The 15,691-nt window shown below is 40.7% G+C and overlaps 1 protein-coding gene across 1 annotated transcript in view; it reads left to right on the top strand.

The window, feature by feature from the left end:
- LOC311012116 (neural-cadherin) overlaps nucleotides 1–15,691 on the top strand; it is a gene marked incomplete at its 5' end in the record, with an annotated part of 428,889 nt that overhangs the window by 212,213 nt on the left and 200,985 nt on the right. The window contains 3 exons of the mRNA XM_084007453.1: nucleotides 3,106–3,355; nucleotides 7,651–7,778; nucleotides 8,044–8,230. Coding sequence (XP_083863579.1) covers nucleotides 3,106–3,355; nucleotides 7,651–7,778; nucleotides 8,044–8,230 — 565 coding nt within the window. The remainder of the gene's footprint in view (nucleotides 1–3,105; nucleotides 3,356–7,650; nucleotides 7,779–8,043; nucleotides 8,231–15,691) is intronic.

Genomic DNA, 15,691 nt, shown 5'->3' with positions numbered 1-15,691 from the left:
CACTTTTCATCTTTACAGTTTGAATACTTACTGAGTGACTTCACAAAAATCTATATTTTCTTTAAAGTAGAGTGACATTCTTTCACATGAACATTTTTATTTTATAGCATGCCAGTTTTTTAGGTAAAACAAGAAGGAATGAAAATCAGCAGTTTGCTTCAATAGATAATATATTTGTATTTTGTCTGTAATAATTTACTAATACTATTGTTGACAACAACCATGTCAAAAATAGCATCATCTGAACATCCTTTCTCTTCCTCCTGTTTGGGGCCTTTGGGTCCTTATGTAAAAATATATTGAGTTTGGGTTGCACCCTCAACCCCCTCTCTCTCAATGAGAGACCAGGATCCACAACATGGTCTAGGAGTGTGGCCCTTATTCCATCAGAAGTTACAACCTGTCTCCCTGCCACTCTCCTCCCTCCACCAACCTGTCTCCCTGCCACTCTCCTCCCTCCACCAACCTGTCTCCCTGCCACTCTTCTCCCTCCACCAACCTGTCTCCCTGCCACTCTCCTCCCTCCAACAACCTGTCTTCCTGCCACTCTTCTCCTTCCACCAACCTGTCTCCTTGCCACTCTTCTCCTTCCAACAACCTGTGATCAATCTGTCTTTCTTGGTCCATTTCCTAAAAAGTATTTCGTCTCTTTCCCTATATCTGTGTTCACTACCAAGTCTAAAACAAGACACCTGCTGAGGTTTTCAGCTGAAGTTACAATCATCAGTGTTTGAAATAATGGATTGGATTTATATGGCGCTTTTCAAGATACTCAAAGCGCTCTGACAGGGTTCCGGGTTCCATTCATTCACACACAGTCATACCGGTGGTAGTAAACTACGATAGTAGCCACAGCTGCCCTGGGGCAGATTGACGGAAGCGTGGCTGCCATTCAGCGCCTACGGCCCCTCCGACCCCCACCTCAAACATACAACAGTCACACACATTCACACGAGGCAAGCTGGGTGAAGTGTCTTGCCCAAAGACACAACGACCATGACACAGTGACAAGGGCGGGGATCGAACCGCCGACCCTCCGAACATTGGCCAACCCGCTCTACCAACTGAGCCACAGTCGCCCCAAGTCACCAGAATGAAATCATCCCGCTTTGAATGTGTGGTTTACAGTTTTGACAGAGTTTGGTCCACATGAACTGTATTTGTACTTGTATTACAGAGCATAGCAGGACAGTGGAATACATGTATGCAACACAAATGATGTGGGTGTGTAGATATGAATTTAAGTGAGTGGTATATAAGAGTATTTTAGCAATTTAGGAGAAAAATATCCCATTTAAAGCAGGAAAAACTACATTTTTTTTTTTATCACAAGGCCATTACAGCGTAACATCATGCAAGACTTCAAAATTGTTGTGTTTACTGTTTTCCAACCCATATCCATTTTTGTCCTTTTAGGGTCACAGTGTGAGTTGTTGTTTTTTTTAATCTGACATATCAAAAAAAAAAATCATAATGCATCAAAATTGTTATGTTTACTCATGATTGACATATCCCAGACTGTGATTGTGTGACCACTGTAACCAGTTTGAATTGAGGATATGGAAAAAAAAAATGCATGATTTGTGATTCTTTCATGAACAAAAAAAAACCCGGAGGGATTATGTACATAAAATGACATTTTAAGGGTTAAAATCCTGAAAATTAATGAATATTTAATAGTTATAATCAGGACTGATGCTGGTTTAAAAAAAAATCATGTATCAATCAATAAAAACATGTTATATATATAATGATATATATAAAATAAAATATATAATCTCAGTGTATAGCAAGTTGAAAGGGTCCATAAGGGTTAATTTTTTATATATATAAAACACCTTTCCCCCCACTGGACAGATTATTTCCCCCTATTTAGAATGCACACTTTCATCTGTTCCTGTCCTTAGGATCATTGCTGGCATTCATCATTTTATTCCAGCTCTCATTAAATTAATAATTGGAAACCTGTAACATTCCTGTATGTAAGAAGTATGTAAGAAGAATCTAATTTAACAAGTCACATGGGCAGCGCTGCTCTTGTCAGACCTGTGTTGTCCCTCCCGTTCTGCAGAGCCAGGATGCTTTGTAAACGGAGACACCGTTACAGCGTTAAGGCCTCAAAGCAAAGTGCTGTGTAAACGGCGCGGTTTGCAGCAAATTTTGACTTGCCTTTCCGCTGAAGAGGGCAATCAAAAAAGCCAAGCACAACCACAAGCTAAGGATCGAGGATCACTTTAGGAACAACTCTGACCCCTGACGCATGTGGCAAGGCATACAGACCATCACATCTACAAACCCTCCAACACCAACCCCCCCTCTCCACTGAGGCCTCTTTGCCTGATGAGCTGAACCAATTCTGCGGCCGCCTTGACAGGACAAGGAGGTGGCCATCAAGGCTGTGCTCTCTGCAGACCACCAGCCCCTCACACATTCCCCCTCCAACGCGTGTGCGGCACTGAGCAGGACCAATGCACGTAAGGCTGTTGGTCCTGATGGCATCCCCGGAGGCGTCCTCAGGGCCTGTGTTGTGCAGCTGACTGAGGTTTGGACAGATATATATTCAACCTGTCACTAGCCTAAGCAGATGTCCCCATGTGCTTTAAAACCACCTCCATCGTGCCAAAACATTCCACTGCAACAAGCTCACCCCCATCATTATGAAGTGCTTCGAGAGGCTGGTCCTGACCCCTTCCAATTCGCCTACCGTCAGACCAGGAGCACAGAGGATGCCATCTCAACGGCACTTCACTCCACCCTGCCCCACCTCAACAGAAGCAACACATGTGTGAGAATGCTGTTCATTGACTTAGTTTAGCATTCAACACCATGATCCCCTCCAAACTGATCACCAAATCAGTGAACTGGGCATCAACATCTCCCTCTGCAACTAGATTCTGGACTTTCTAAAAATAAAATTAAAAAACTACTAACTACTAAGCTACTGTCTACACTGCATACCTTTATACTGCTTTCTGCTTTTTTTGCACTTCTGGTTAGAAGCTAACTGCATTTAGTCTTCTCTTTACTTGTACTCTACACAATGGCAATACAGTTGAATCTAATCTAATCTAATCTTACTTATATCCACTTCTTTGCTCCAAACAGACCATCAAAGCCACATCACCTCTTGGGGATCCCAGGGTAACTTATAACTTGGAGGACGGTATGGTCCCAGAGACCAACATGCCAGTTCGCTTCTACTTGACCCCCAACCGAGAGGATGGTTCAGCCTCCATTCTTGTGGCAGAGCCCCTGGACTACGAGACCACCAGGCACTTCATGCTGCGGGTTCGAGCTCAGAATGTTGCTGCTGTACCATTGGCCGCCTTCACCACAGTCTACATCAATGTCACAGGTGAGCCCTTTTAAATTTATTTTTATTGTTATACTTGAATTAGTTTTACAGATCATGTGAATCATGTCTTCACAAAATACATTTTCTAACACTTAATTTTATTCCATAACATTAACAACGCTTAATAATCATGGTTTATTAATTGATGGATGAAATGCATTTTCATATTAAGGGTAGATTTTAAAGCCAAACAATACTGTAATCGAGAGGATGTTGTTAGTTGCAAATGTAGACTTTCGGTGAAAAGTAAGAAGACAGTGAGACAAGACAAGAAAGTGTCCGTGTCAGTGTCAGTGGGGGTCCGGGGCCATTATTGATGAAGCCAGTTGCAGATGGGAATAAACTGTTTTTGTGGCGTGAGGTTTTGGTCTTGACAGATCTCAACCTCTTGCTGGAGGGGAATGTTGCAAACAGTTTATGTCCGGGATGGGAGGGGTCAAACATGATTTTCCCTGCTTGCCTCAGTGTCCTGGAGGCATGCAGGCCCTGGAGGGATAGCAGGTTAAAGCAGATCACCTTTCCGGCACAGCGGATGATACGCTGCAGTCTGCTCCTGTCTATGACGGTAGCAGCAGTGTAACAGATGGTGATGGAGGAGGTGAGGACGGATGTACATCCTCTGCTGTGCCTTTTTGGTAATGCAGCTGACGTTCTGCTCCAACTTGAGGTCCTGACTGATTATCTTCCCCAGGAAGTCAGACAGGAAGTCAGTGATCCACCGGCAGGTGGAGTCGGACACGTGCAGCTGGGAAAGCTTGTCTTGTAGCAAGATCGGGATGATGGTGTTGAAGGCAGAGCTGAAGTCCACAAACAGAATCCTGGCTTAGGTTCCTGCTGAGTCCAGGTGCTGGAGGATGAAGTGGAGGGCCATGTTTACAGCATCATCCACAGACCTGTTATGCTCTGTAGGCAAACTGCAGGGGGTCCAGGAGAGGGTCTGGGATGGATTTGAGGTGTGACAGGACAAGGCGCTCAAAGAGATTGTAGAAGTATTTCATGAAAATGTCCATTTGTGTCCTTTTATTTTCCAGTTGTTGGCCACCACAGCACACTCCAGCAGAATGACTATTTAAGGTTGCAGAACACATGTTTTGTGTTTGATGGTGTAATTTTGGATGGCTGAGCTAGAAGCTAATGGAAGAATAGAAAATATTTTATTTGTTGAATAACAAGATGGGCTTAATGGACTCTTAAGTATAGAGCAAGAACAATAGCAGCATCAGGCACCATGCTCATTTAACAAAGGAATGGCTTGAGGACGCTTTTAAGGTCCAGCAGTTTACTCAAAAGCACAAAATAAATATACATGCTCAGCCAATCAAGATTGGCCCAATCAAATGAAAATGTATTGATAAAGTGCATGGAGCGCTATTGTAAAGTGTGAGTTTGCCTTGTATGTTCCTCCCCAGCCACCCTACCTGTCAAAGTTGTTTCATAGTATAGTATTTGAGCGCCCAATTAAAGCGCTACTGTAACAAGAGAATATTGTCTGGTTCATTAAGCCACAGTAGGTACGGAGTGACTTGTCCTCCTCATTCTCCTCCATCAAAAGCTTGTGCTCAGTTTGTGAAAAGTATGTCGCATGCGTCGTTGTCATGGTGAATTTGGGATCCCATCAATGAATCAGCGATGGATCTCAGGGTCTAATTGAGGAAGCCATGTGCGTGCACTCTCCAGGATTAGTTGTACCTTGCTTGAGTCACTGCTGTTCATCCTGGTTTGGCCTTTGTGCAACCGATTAAAGTAATTTATCCTGGCTGTCTATATTCTGCTTTTGAGCAATAGCCCTCTGGTCTTTAAAGGCCTTAAAAATGATTACTTAAATCTGGTGTAACTCTGCATCAGTTGATAGTCCATGGTAACTAGTTTGCTACTTGCCGCCCTTGTTCCACAAAATAACTGTGCCTACCTCAGATGTCCCAGACTCCCCTGCATTTAATCCCCTTGCAAAAAGAATGTATGCACACACACACACACACACACACACACACACACACACACACACACACACACATGCCCGCTAACCCATCAAATTGGTCTTAATCCAGTGAGAAATCATTAATTCACACAGACCCTCTCCATTCTCGTCCCTCTGTCCCTCTTCTAACTTTCCATTCTCCTCTTTTTCGCTCACCCCTCCTCTTGCTTATCTGTCTTAATAAGAAAGCTCTTTGACTCCTCTGGAGAATGCGGCTGAGGAAGGGAGGGAGGTCTGTAATGGATTTAAGGGCCCATTTTTAATTCATAGATCAAGACGTTTGCTCAGGATAAAGGCACACGAAGCAGCTTGTGTTGCTCTATTCAAGTAATTTCTGTAATGTGTTAGACCTTAAATCAACAATGTGGAATTGTTTGCTGATGCTTTTCAGAGATAAGTCCACAGCCTGTCTTGTTGTTACTTGGTACTACCTGCTTTATCTTTCAGAGTCATGTAATCTGTTATCTCTCTTGTTATATTCAAGGTAAGTGATGTGTGGCACAGTTTGTGCCCATTATTAATTGGCCTGCATTGTCATGCTTTTTCCCCTCTTTACGGGAAAAAGCATGACAACAGCAAACATGACATTATTGGTATAACGTTCCCACGTTGAAATGTCTAAAAATGACTAGACCTTTGTTATCCAATTTGGTGATTTGTGTATTTGCATTTTACCAACTGTTTCTAATGATCTTCAAAGCCAGATAATTATTTAATGAAGATTACAGTCCAATTCAGTTTGTTGTTTTTCAATGCTGAAATATCCATACCACATATGTGTCAGCGTTGTGGTGTTTTTCTACCAGAAGCTGTCAAAAATGTACTTTTGATCCAGCCACATTTTTACGATAAAAAATTTGGGTCCTGCTAATATTTAACAATATATTTTACACGCGGATCCTAAGTTGTTAGAGAAACAAGCTGAAGAAGTGCTGTGTTTTTACCTGTTTTAATCATTGGGTCCCAGGAGACCTTTCCAGATAATGAGGTGAAAATCTTTTTAACATCCCTTTAGTCATCGGAGAAATAAGCTGAGCAAACGTTAGTGTTAGCTCAGCTCGCAGCTTCTCCAGGAAGTCCTTTGACCACAACATCAGAGAGACAAACAGATGATTCGTCTCCAGGTAAAATTCCTCTGAAGATGAACACAGAAGGAAACCTAAATGGGACCATTGTCTGGTAAAGACTCAAGATCCCTTGCTACTTCCGGACTTCAACATCTTTTGTTATTGTTTTGAAGGAGAGGGCAGAGGATTATATATTGTGCATTTGCTATGGAAGTTGTCAGAGTTACAGGACTAACATCAATCAATAAATTGATGAGGGAGCTACTGTGGTGCTAATGCCTATACCTTAAAATGGTGTTTCTCAGATTATACAGTTAAATGTTGAATGCCCCCAAAAAAGGAAATTCTTTCCTCTCATAGTTATAATACTTCAGGTACTGATGAGATGTAAAAAGTATGAAATCTTAATAGAGGCCAAAACAATGCGCAGCGGCTTCAAGTACTCGGAGGCAGAACTTTTCAACTTTGCAATATTACAACAAAGACAATTATGTTATCTATTGTCAGAGTGGATACACAGTATCAGGAGCAATGTGGCCTTATATATAATGTAAATAATACAAATTCAAGTTAAATAGAAGTCAACATAAGAATTATACAATCCAATTACAACTATAATTTTAAAAGTTGTTTCATGCAGCACTGACTCAGCTGAGCTAATGCTAACGTGAAGGCTAAAACAGCAGAAGCACAATCTCCCTTTTGTTTTCAACCGGAACTTCCAAACGTTTTCTGTCAGCACTGAATAATCAGGAGTAGACTGTTGTAGGGTTAAATATAATTCTGAAATGAAATAGAAGTCAATGCAATGCAGCCAGAAAAAAATATGCTTTGTTATTTCCCAGACATTATGCATTCTGGTCTAAATGCCAACATGCTTTTGAGGAACCATTTAGACATTTTTTTTAATTTAGGGGTGAAATAATCTAGGATAAGTGGCAAATACGTATAATATTCTAAAAAGCTTTAATTATCTGCAAGCAACACTAATTAAACCGCAACAACACTTTAATTATCTCTGTGAACAGTGGGTATCCGATATGGTGCTCAAGTGAATCTTGGGAGGTTTATCTATTTAAAAATAGATCAATTGTGCTACTAAAAACCACCTGATAGTTATACGCAGGTATGGGGATGAGAGATGGATGCTACCACCTAGTCCTCAATTTAACCACACATAATGCAAAAAATCATTTTTCAGTATCCCCTAAGCACACTCTTTGTCCCTTCCTATTGTTTTCCTTCTCTAGATGTAAATGACAACGTGCCATTTTTCACTTCCTCCATCTACGAGGCCTCGGTCACTGAAGGGGCAGAATCGGGAACTTTGGTTTTCCAGGTGTCAGCCAATGACCTTGACTTGGGTCTCAATGGAAAGGTGAAAACTCACACACAAAGACACACATATACACATGTTGGTAAATGCAGTAATGTTGCTTTTTCAGCACGGTCATTTGAAGGCAATGTTTAGAACTCAATTCCTTTTGAATACATGCACTGAATCACTTTCAGTCTGCCTCTGCTCTTGATTTGATCCAAAACACATTCTCCCTTGCTGTGTAAATTAGCAGTTTAACTGTGTTTTAGCACCAGGCCCTGTTTATAATATAAATGTGTCTGCTTCAACCCTCCTCGCTGCCCAGATCTCCTACTCCCTGCTGGAGGATCGCAGTGGAGACCACAATTATTTTCGTATTGACCCAGAGCTGGGATTCATCTACTCACAGACTGTGTTTGACCGTGAGACCAAAAGCTCCTACCTGTTGGAGGTTCAGTCTGTGGATGGCTGGGAGTCAGCACGGCCTGGCAAACATGGACAGCCCAACTCTGGTAAGCAGAACAACCTGCATCTGATTGCCATGGTGTTTTCAGAGTTTATCCGGTATTGTTACATGTTGTGCCCCAGTGTTTAGAACTATAAAAGCTGCCGCTAAGTCATGACACTTGGGAAAAATAAACAAACCAGAAAAAACCTGTTGCTCCAGAGATGAAAGAACACCATTGTCTTAATTATCACTATGTGTAGTACAAAGAATATGTATATGTGTAGTATGACGATATCCCTCTAAACAACCTCAGACGTCATTCGTACCACATAAGAGTTAGCACTCTGTATTCTCCTCACGCAAAACTCAGCTTTCCAAATTGCCACTATTCATCACTGCTGTCGAGACATTTGTAATGCTCCAGAGTCTGATCAGGGTGTGCTTTACACCTGTCCAACCAAGGCTTGGCTTGGCGTCGGGTGCTCTCGGGCTAAGGTGCCACTGCTCAAAAACGGAAATCCATGTTATGAGCTTCCCCACAAACCACTGTTGAACTAGTTGCTTCTGGGGCAGTTTGGAACTAGGGCTGCAGCTATTGAATCTTTTTGTAATCGAGTAATCTACCGATTATTCCATTGATTAATCGAGTAATCGGATAAAAAACATTGTATATAACATTGTATATAGTTCCCATAAACACTGTTAATTGCTTAACACATTCGGTCAATGACTATAAACAGGAGTAAAGATAAGAAAAAAAGAAAGGAAAAAAAAGATAAATGTTTTTTTTTCTTTATTAAAATCTCAACACAAACAAGAAATCAAAATATCCTAAATTGTTTAAAAACAGACTTAATGCTCGTCTTTGGTGATATTATAAGCACTGTTAAATGTTGCTATCATTTCTGACTCCTCACTGCTTCGGTTTGTGACTGCCTGACGCTGGGGAGGGGGGCTACTTGGCCCACCATGAACTTGTCCCGGTACCGGTTGTGTTTCTGGTGCTTTTTTAACAATTCTGAATGATGACATTCCGAATCAAACGACCGGTTCTTAAAACTACGCCCAACCTTGGCTCAGACTGTGGTGATTCATTCTGTAAGCTGTGGGGAAAAAAACATTAAGCTACACACATAAACCGACCTGCTGAATGGAGCACCGGTGCGGGAATCCTGCAGGGAAAACATTTGACAACATATTTGTAAATTCAGACTGCATGGTTTTTTGTGCTTGATGTTATGCAGCTGCTAGCATTTAACTTACTAATTAGAAGGCTTGTCCATCCATCATGATGCATCAAGTACACAGTCACAATTTAGGAGAGTTAGATTTTTGGTGTTGGTGAAATCTCACCAAGAGTAGAGTTAATTAATCTGTTCCGTACTTAATAAACCGCTTCCTCGACCCGGCATGCTTGGAAGAGGTGGATTTGAGTACGGTACAATTCCCGCACGAGCACATGCACGGGTACGCAATGTTGACGTGCCGTAGGCTTTAATCAATAGGCCGTTCCTTTCATAATCGTTCAGTGGTCAACTCGGATCTCCCCCCACTATCGAGCCGATTTATGACTGAAAATACTGTTGATGAATGTATAGGACACAGCGGGATACTGGTTCCGGCTTGGGCTCTGACTCGTGGTGTGAGCAGTACCAGAATGGAACCGGACCGGGACTTTTATAATAAAAATGACATTGTGTGTCTCTGTACAAAAACCCTGGCTGCTCGACTGCCTGCTCGCTAAGCTCTACTCGCAGACGCTTGCTTGTGTAACAGAGTTTTGGTGTTGATTCCACTTCCACAGTGACAGCCAATCATATTTATCTTTATTCATGTATCACGGACGCTCACTGGTTAGCAGGGCTCTCCTCAGCACATAAATATGGGCTGTGACGTAAACACGGTGCCACTATGCGAGGATTGAGCCCATGCTGTGCCGAACGAGTGCTGTGCTTGACCGTGAGCTGTCATTTCCGTATCATTGTCCAGGCAATAAAAGTTCGGTCCTGAAGCTACGAGAGTGTCGGTCCTTCTTGCAACTAAACAACACAACGCAGACAACTGTTACACTCGCGTTCACATGCACCGATGCATTTCTAGTGTTTACTAGAAATATGTGCAGACAAGACTTGTCAGTAAAGTTTCAGTCATGTTCTCTGTGTTGTTTTCTATTGTGAGACTTTGAGACGGCATTTCTTGAAAACAATGTAAAGCCATCAAGTGTCATATATACAACAGTCAATCGTGCCGAGGCACGGTACGGATCAAATGGCCCTAGTGTGAGTGGACCTTGAGTGTCACTGCAGTAACAGTTGACTCTGAACTTGTTACTCCTAACTCTAAACCCGGTGGTGACATTCTTAGTGTTAGTTCAACCCCTCCTTCATTGTCCTACACACAGTCTCTCGTCAAAAATGTGTTACATCGTTCAGTAAGTAAATTAAGAACTTTCTGTACATTAAGTCATGTATTCATGTTGGCATTTCTCTTCTTACACTCGTTTTTTTTATGATGAGCCACTGTTACAATGCTATGTTGCCACAGCCACACTCTTAGCTAACATTACTAAATTAGCCACCCTAACCACAGATACCTTTGGTAACGATGGCTTATTCATGTCATTCACACCACAGGAAGGATCCAGCCTCATGACATTCCTGGAGAAAGTTGATGCATTTGTTTGTGGTGCATGATTTAACATAAATGTGTTAAAACTAAACATGGTCTTTATATTACATTTTTTAAGTAACTTAACTTTTTGATTTGATTTTGATTTATTTATTTAACACATTAAGAAAACATTAAGTAAACAAGAAAAACATGCAAAGGAACCCCCCCAAAAATCCACAAGGGGCTTGACAGGTAGGGTTCCCTACAATTATTCAACAATACTTATCAAGATAAAAAAAAAATATATATATACAGTATATATATACATACATATGCACACACACATACAGATAAATACATACATACACAAATACATACCTACACACATACATACATCATTGTTTCTTTGCTACCTTGCTCTGCTATGTATTTTCTCACCTGTTTGGATTTGATTGCTTTGGAATGTTTCCTGACCAGGACATCCTTGGAAAAGAGATTGTCAAATCTCAATGGATCCTTCCTGTATAAAAACATACACAACATTGCTCGCACACAATTCATTGATACAGTAAAATGTTTTTCACCGATTTTTCAAAAGCTAAAGGAGAAAGTTCCTGTAAGTGAGGGGGGGAAAGAGTTCCAAATCTTGGAGCCTCTGTAATTGATGCTAAATTTGGATAATGTGGTTCTCAATTGGGGGGGGGGGGGGGGGGGGGGGGACTGAGCTGAAATATCTAGTGGGATAATTGTGAAATAAGTTGTTAGAGATAAATAGATTACAAAAGAAAAGAGGTAGTGTTTTGTTGAGAGAGCCATGGACAAATTGAGCAACTTGAAGATGGTTGATTTGATAAATGTTAAGAATCCCAAGTTTGCGAAATAGAGGTAATGAATGACTCTTGGGAGCTGAGGTGCTTATGATTCTGACTGCTCGCTTTTGTAGTCACATAATCGGTTGCAGCTTAGTTTGGTGAGTGCCAGCCCAGGCAATATTGCAATAACTAATAAAAGGAAAAATCATAGCATAGTAGAGACTGAGGGTAACTTTAGTGTTAAGGAGATGACAAATTCTTCCTATTATTCCAATGTTTTTTGCAATTTTTGTTGTGGTAAGTGAAATATGAGGTTTTCATCAACAAGAACTCCAAGGAAACGAGTTGATTTTACATTTACTAATGAAACATTGTCAATCGTCACAGTTATATCATCATGGAGGTTTTTATGACTGTGACCGAACAAAATAAAATTAGTTTTATCAATATTTAGTGATAATTTATTGATTTTGATTTTTCTAGTTCCTCATTAACAACCCTCATGACAGTATTAGGATTTTTGTGTTAATAAAACAAACTAGTATCATCAGCAAATACAATTTTTGAAAGAAGATCTGATGCATTGGCCAAATCATTAATATATACAATAAACAGCAATGGCCCCAGGATTAAACCCTGGGGGACACCAGGGGGAAAATAAACTCCATTAAACGCTACAAACTGTAGTCTGTGTTCCAAATAACTAGTGAACTACGCAAGTGCCTGATCATCCAGTCCCAAGTGTTTTAGTTTTGTAAGCAGAATATGATGGTTAACGGTGTCGAATGCTTTTGATAAGTCTAAGAATATACATACTGTATGATTCTTTCTTTCCTTAAAAAACTTAAGTTGATCTCTAACACTACAAACACCACAAAGTGTAAATGTAACACTTTTTGTAGTGTTAAATTGACACTTTGTGGTGTGGACCCTTATAGACACTTCAAAAGTGTTCAAAGTCTGACAGTGTTAATTTGGGTATGCTGAATTTGCTGTGTGATAACTCGGAGTCCATACATTTTTGTCAGTAGAGGCAATTACATTGAATGCAATGCAGTTGCTACCAATGTGAATGTGCATAAGGAGAAATAAGAAAAAAGTATAGTATTATTTCAGTCATTATGTACGGACAGGTACACACATGGAATGTGGCCTCTGCATTTCAGCCATCCTAATTAATTATCAGTGGGCTGCTGGGAAGCAAATTCAGTTTGACATTCACTATCTTCCCCATTATTCACTACACACAAGCAATATATAATTCTTCCGTATGACCAACACACCTGGAAACAGTCAACATAATAATGCTCTTTCATGTACGTTCCCCGATGCATTCAATTATATGAATGTTCTATGTTTAATTAGATACTGAATTGTAAACGGGGACTGAGGAGCTGCAGCATTTTTTCACGGACAAATTTAAACCAGCATTGTCCATTTCCTGCCCATATGTATTGATAGTTTCCCCTCTGCTCTGAGTGCACGACACACTTGCTACACTCAAACTAACGCTGAGCTTGTCCTCATTTGCATATGTCATGTGAAGTGTAGGGCAGCGTTCCGAACCTTTGGTAGGTTAGATTGTGTAGCATTACAAAATAAATAAACAAATGATGTGAAAAACAACCCCAACGATTGCGATTTGAAAATTGCTATGACATCTCAATGCCGGTTTGAATGTGGTTAATTGTTCAGCCACTGGGCTGAAAACATGCACACCTTTATATAACAAGAGGGTGTTATTTTTCCTAGATATGGTCTGTAGGTAGAGGTAATTATACTGAATCTGAATCACCAAATCATTAGCTTTCGTGTAAAATTTTTGATTCTATCAATATTAGATTTGTTATCCTGTACCACAAAGGGGGAGCGAGCTGTAACAGCTGCTCTGCAGACTTCATTTAAGGCTCCAAATCGTCATTCAAGGCGAGAATAATCTCTCTTTTCCTCTTTCTATCTCTTTTGCCCATCTGCTCATCTCTCCCTACTGAATGACCAAAGGCCATCTATCTCTCGCTCTCACTCTTTCTCTCTCTCCCCATCTCTCCCTCATTTGCTGCCAGATGAAAAGCATACATCGTCGAACGGAAGAATAGAGAGACAGAGAAATGAACAGATGTTGGAGACAGATGGGTGGATGAAGAGAGGTGTTGAATAAACAGCAAGACAAACCAGGATGTATTTTTAATAAATATGATCATAGATTATTAACAGAGACTCTCTCTAGGTCTGGCTCACTACCAAATTTGTGCCAGTGTAAACATAAGTTAAATATTAAGCAGAGCAGAGACTGAGAGACTGTCTTGTAGTTTTTATTTTTAATTATTATGAAAAGAGTTATGAATATAGAAGAGGTAGCCTGAAGACAGATGGATGACAGATAAGTTAACTGATATTCAACACATATTCACACATTAAAAATACACACTTAAGAGTACATGCAATTGTTCTGATAAAACAATTTCCACAGGGGGATCATTTCAGTGTGGCATGACTGAATTTTATTCAATAATCTGTTGAACCTGTAATGAAAAAGTCTCACAACATCTGGAAGAGATGGTAATCCTAAAACTGTATCACGAAGAGGACTGAAGGTAATCCTTACTCTATGCCCTGAAAAAAACAAAAAATACAGAAATTAAAATCAGATTTATACAAGCATGGTGGCATGCATTCTTTTTCATTTAAAGTTGAGGCAGGATACTAGACTACCCCCTCAATTGCTAATTTAATTTTTTTTCATCCAAAAATCATTTTCAATAATTAATTTTAAAATGTTATAATTGAGAAAGTCTGATTAATCATTAGCCCCCCCCCCCCCCCCCCCCCCCCATCCTATTCAGCTTGCTTTTGCTACAGATGACCCCATTCTGCTCCCAAAGCTCTGATATCCAATTAAGAAATACTTCTGACTAAAATGGTTGAACATCTCTGCAGGATACTTTTGATTGTCACTTGAATGGTACTGGTACTCTCCTGTATCAAGTACTAACAAAACATTTTTAATTATTATTATGATACTAAAGCAAACTAAAATGATAGATTTTATTAATATACCTTTTCCGTTTGAAATGTTCCGTCACAAACATCATAGCCTTCCTCTAGTGGCAATTGTTACGACTTCAACATTGTTATTGTTTTCTCTGCCAGGCTTGTGGGGAGATCATGCATTCAATAGTTAGTGTGTGTGTGTGTTAGTGTCTCCACAGCTAATCATGCCTGCTATTGGACCCATCAGTCTAGTATTTGTCTGATCATTTATGACTGTAGGCTCAAGGACCTCACATAGTCGCAGCCATTCACAATTTTTGAAACAAAAAAAATCTTTACCCTGTCATTGACTGCTGACACCTCACTCCTCTTAACCAGCCACCAAGTGATCAACGACTGCTTTGGTAGCAAAAGGCAAACAAGCCTTAGTCCAAGTCTGTTGGAGGTCACATGTGGGCTTTCATCTTGACTTAAAAATAACATCTGTAGGAAAGTTTGGTCTCATCTTGAACTGTGTATGCCAGAGGTGTCCAATCTTAACCAAGAAGGGCCGGTGTGGGTCCTTTTTATTTTTGCCCAGCATTACCTCACCTGATCCAAATCATCAAAGTCTTGATTGAAGACCATGGTTAGTTTTTAGTTGAATCAGGTGTCTGAGTGCTGGGCTAACACAAAAGCCAGGACCAACACCGGCCCTTCTTAAATAAGATCGGACACCCCTGGTGTATGCAAATAAGTTCCATACCTGATATGTTATGAGCCACTAAAGTTAGGCACAATACAAGATTAATAAATCCCTGTTGTAGCTCACACAGGCTCCGCCCTCTACTGGACTCTATGGCCAATACACTCCTCCAATCAGAGCACAGCGTATATAGCCTAAACCCTTCTTCCCTTCCCTCACTGCTTATCTCCACGTATGGAGTCTCCACATCCAACCCTTGTTACTGCCCGTCGTGTCTCAACCTCATCACCTCGATGCAGGCCACGCTGAGAGCGGTTTCAACATCAGCCTGCCTGGTTTGCCGAGTGTTGACCAGGATGTGCCAGGTCTGCTACAATGCTTAAGTTTACCACTGACATTTCTCCGCTGACATTTCTCCATTGAGACT

Source organism: Eutrigla gurnardus, assembly GCF_963514095.1.
Source record: "Eutrigla gurnardus genome assembly, chromosome: 1".
NCBI lineage: Eukaryota > Metazoa > Chordata > Actinopteri > Perciformes > Triglidae > Eutrigla > Eutrigla gurnardus.
The sequence above is the reverse complement of the archived record's forward strand: the minus strand, read 5'-3'. Positions and strand labels throughout refer to the sequence as shown.